Below are 4331 nucleotides of genomic sequence, written 5' to 3' on the forward strand. Positions count from 1 at the left end.
AAAAAAAAAAAAAAAAAAAAGGGAAATTGCAGCCACTGCTTTGGTACCAAGGCAAGGCGGTCTTCCTTGACTCCTGTAAGACACTCCCCTCCCAGATAGCCTGGAAGCCTGACACATCCTGCACACGAGCACACAGGAAGGGGGGACGAGAACACTTCCGGTACCTCTGACGTCCTTGGCCATCACTCTGAAAAGCACAGCTTCCCATTCTTCTCTGACCACGGCCTCAGAGGGCCTGGATGCCATGTTGGTGCTGCTGCACCAATGACATGCCTGGCGGTGGGAGGTCACTGAGGCAGAGCAAGCACCCAGCAGGGACACTCATGTTGCCACAGCCACCTGGAACTGGAGTCCACCGTGCTCGGGGTGGGGGCACAGACATGGGGCTCACCCAAGGCTGGGAGGCATGGTCAGCAGGGCTGACTTCCTCCTCCTCCCTGGACACCTCGGGAAGGCATGGATGCCATTGTCCTTAGTTACACGGCAAAAGCAGGCGATGGCCACGTGGGGCAGGTCCTGCCCTGTGATCTCTGACTCATACAGAGATCACCGCTGTCCCTGCACCGTTGGATGTCGGGACACCCGTCAGTCTTCTGTGAGCATCTGGGCTCCATCTCCCTCCCTGGCCCCTCTTCTCTGGCCTTCGTTCTACATGGGTCGGGCGTCTGCTCCTCCGGGCAGGGCCTCACCTGACCCCTGGAGAACTCTGATGAAGGAAAGGCACAGGCTTCTGCACCTCATCACCTGGTGCTGACCCGGTCAGTGCAACTCTGGACTTCACTCTTTGTGCTCAAAGCCCAGACACAAATGGCCAGGCCTCAGCTTGTGGGTGTCAGGACTGAGTCAGGATGCCGTGGCAAACCTGAGTAACGAGGAGGGGCAGAGAGGTGGGGCTGGGTCAGGCCCCTCCCTGGCGTGGGTGGTGCTGAGCACCCAGAGTCAGTCTCCACCCTGCCAAGGCCAAGAAAGGCAGGGGCTGGTACACCTGGACTTCCAGGGGCCGGGGAAACGGGGAGCAAATGCAACAGCTCATCCATGGGACTCTTGGTGTTCAGCCACCCTAAGAAAAGGACTGTAGTTTTCTTCAGGATTTAAACACTCCATGGGGAAAGGGACTAACTGGTCCCGTGTCTTGAAATCCAGGCACTTTTTACAGGAAAATTGGAATGCACCATCCTCAGTCCTCCAAGCGGATGTGCCTGCCTCCCAGCAAGACAGTGTGCTGTGTCTTGAGATTTGCTCTTCTCTCCCTGTGGCCAGCCACAATCACATGAGAAGACTGGGCTGACACAAGGGCACAGTCCTTGGCTGCAAGATGGAGCCGGCAGGCCACTAGCCTGCCCCTGGGCCTGTGAGGTCCCTCTTCCCAGCAACCACCTCTGGGCACCAAATGGTCACCCTGCAGCCTTTGGGCTTCTGGGACAATAAATCTTGCTCCCTCCCTGGCCTGGGCGAAAGGCAGGCACTGTCAACCCCAAGGAGGGCACCCAGGACAGGAGGAATTAACAAAGACAGCACCGTTCTGTAGCAAAGCCAGGAGCCCTCCAGGTTGGGGCGCAACATGGTACCAAAGAAGAAAGGGGACCAGCAGTGCCCACCCAGGTGCCCACCGAGGACGCCGCATGGTTCCCGAGGGTTCAGTCCAGCTCCTCAGATGACTCAGAAGTCACACTGCTCCATTTAAATGTCCCTGCTGGGGCACAAGCTGACATCAGCCAGCGCCTCACAAACCACAAGCTGCCACATCCAGAGAGCTGGGCGCAGATGCTTGAACATCCCCTCTCTGCCCCCGTCCCTATGGCACTGATGTGTTTCTTTTGAAGTATTTTACAAATGTGTTATAAAAGTAAAAGATGTTCGTATATGGACTTTAAAAAGTGGCAATTTCGTTTTTACTTCTCACAGGCCAGGCGTGGTGGTGCACACCTGTAATCCCAGCACTCGGGAGGCTGAGGCAGGAGGATGGCTGAGAGTGAGACCAGCCTGGGCTACGCAGTGAGTTGCAGGTCAGTCTCAACTACATAGTGAGACCCTGTCTCAAAGAAAACAAAACAAAAAGAAAAACAAAAAAATTTACTTCTCACATCCCTTTCTGTTCCTAGACCGCCCAATGAGAAAAAATTCCAGGGCCGTCCCTCATGTGCCAAGTGCATTTTGAAGTCAGAGCTATGGCGCTAAGGCAGGAGGGTGAGGCCACCAGCCAGACAGCCCCAGCTGGTCCCTGCCACCTCCCTGTGCCCTCATGGGGAGCCTCCCTGACACATATTGCATAGGCCACCAAGTTGGCGGGCGGAAGCCGAGATTCTCTGCAGACTTTGAAAAGCACTGGGGACACTTCCCAGGGCCGGCCATAACTCAGGGATGAATGGGTGGACAGCGACTCCTGAGGGTGGGCCTGACCACACACCCAAATGTACAGGACTGCACAGCCTGGACCCCCAACTGCTTCTGGAAACGCTGGACCCGACCTGGCTTTCATGTGGATCAAACCAAGGATCACACAGGTTCCTCCCAAGGAAGGGCTGGGATGCATCCATCACTTTGTGAGCACGTGGCCAGCTACGTGGTGTGGCCAGGACATCCTGGCCCACGTGGTCCTGCCAAGATGGCCCAGCCTGGCTGGAAGCCCACCACGGTGCTTCGCGCAGGCCCTCCCGGGTGCCGACGCATCGCCTCCTACCTGCCCGTGGGCGAAGCCCATCATGGGCTCCACCATGGCCATCCGCTTCCGGTGCTGCAGCGCGTTGAGGGCGCAGTAGTACTGCAGGGACGACAGGTGCTGCTTCCGCCGCGCAGCTGCCACCTCTTTCCTGGCCTCGGCCTTCACCTGATTCGGGTGGAGGGGAAACTTCAGGCCGTGCTCTGCAGGAGCACGTGACCTGACACATCTGGATGCCCGTCACGGCCCTTGTGGTAACAAGCGCAGGAGCACGCAATAAGCTTCCATCCCAACCTTGAAGAATCCAGAACCTGGGCCAGGGATTTGGCTCAGCCATTCCACTGCCCGCCTCGCAAGTGCAAGGTCCCGAGTTTGATCCCCGGTACCAAAAAAAAAAAAATCAAATCCCAGAGCAACAGCAGCTCCAAGCCCGTGAGGCTGCACCAAGGGGAAGCCAACAGCTTCCTAGAGGCAGCAACAGCGCAACACTGCTCTAGGAGACCCAGGGCAGCCGCTGAGAGCCACACACGCACGGTTCACTGGCAAGACTGGTCTGAGGAAACGATTTTGCTCAGGGAAACCTGGGAAGATAAGTAAAAGCTCTCTGCACGAAGATAACAAGTTCTTCTCTATCGCGGCCAAACACTGGAAATCGGGCTGAAGAGGAGCAGACCCAGAGCCGAGCCCCTGTCCTTCCCGGGGTTCCTGATTTGTGCTGGATAAATCAGGCTGGAGGTTAGGGCAGAGAAGTGAAGGCCTCCGGAGAGTCAGAATAACTGGAAGAGAGGACTTAGACGAAACAGAAAGCAAGGCAAGACACTAAAGCCACGAACTCCCAACAGGAAGCCCCGAAAGGGCGGGGTCTGCTGACCTTTTCGTTCTCCTTCTTCTTAGGAAGCCGGCTGTATTTTGCCATGGCAAGATCGTGATCTAAAGAGAAAAGGAGAGAGGTTCAGAGAGGTGGAGAGTGAGAACTCACGCTGCCTCCCATCCACAGGGACCCCGTGGGCCTCGGAGACCAGAGCCTACCGTTGCTGGCAAGTCCAAAGAGATCCTTCAGAGTGCTTATTTCTGCACAGCGGGAGGAGAGCAGCTCAGAGCAAAGGAAAAGAAAGTACATCAGCCCGGAGGCACTCCGCTTTCCCAGACAGTGAGCGTCCACTAGGCCCACGCTTTGGGCCTCTCTGGTCCTCTCTGCCAGGCCCGGCCGGCGCCTGGACCCTGCTCCCCCCTCACACCCGCTGCCCCTGGGGACCTCGCACTGGGGACACAAGCAGAATGGTGACCAGCTTTGTCACACAGACCCGCAGGGTAAACCTCAGCTCCGATCGTTCAGCCTCTAATGAAGGATCTTAATCCTCTGTCCTCAACATGGAGTCAGGACCAGACCCCAGAAAGGCTGGAACAAACTGTGACACACCCAGCACACTCCACTTGTGACAAGCCAACACGAACACGAATTACCCAATACGGTTGATGATACCCATCCTGCCTGCGGATGGTTTAATAAACCCAAGACAATGAGGTCACTGAGAACAATAAATGACCACGATTAAAAATGTAAAAACAGAGGCCCAGGGATTTAGCTCAGTGGTTCCGCCACCTGCCTCACAAGCGCAAGGACCCAAGTTCAATCCCTGGTACCAAAAAAAAAAAAAAAAAAAAAAAAAAA

The 4331-nt window shown here is 56.1% G+C and overlaps 1 protein-coding gene across 2 annotated transcripts in view; it reads right to left on the bottom strand.

Moving 5' to 3' along the window:
• The window catches only part of Appl2 (adaptor protein, phosphotyrosine interacting with PH domain and leucine zipper 2), a 31617-nt gene that overhangs the window by 15284 nt on the left and 12002 nt on the right, over positions 1-4331 (bottom strand). For both annotated transcript variants that reach the window (XM_010631320.2, XM_019208526.2), the window contains exons 5-7: positions 3689-3730; positions 3531-3589; positions 2681-2827 (exon numbers count right to left, since the gene is read on the bottom strand). In XM_010631320.2, coding sequence (XP_010629622.1) covers positions 2681-2827; positions 3531-3589; positions 3689-3730 — 248 coding nt within the window. The remainder of the gene's footprint in view (positions 1-2680; positions 2828-3530; positions 3590-3688; positions 3731-4331) is intronic.

This window comes from Fukomys damarensis, unplaced genomic scaffold, assembly GCF_012274545.1.
Source record: "Fukomys damarensis isolate Sample0158 unplaced genomic scaffold, DMR_v1.0_HiC HiC_scaffold_15, whole genome shotgun sequence".
Taxonomy (NCBI): domain Eukaryota; kingdom Metazoa; phylum Chordata; class Mammalia; order Rodentia; family Bathyergidae; genus Fukomys; species Fukomys damarensis.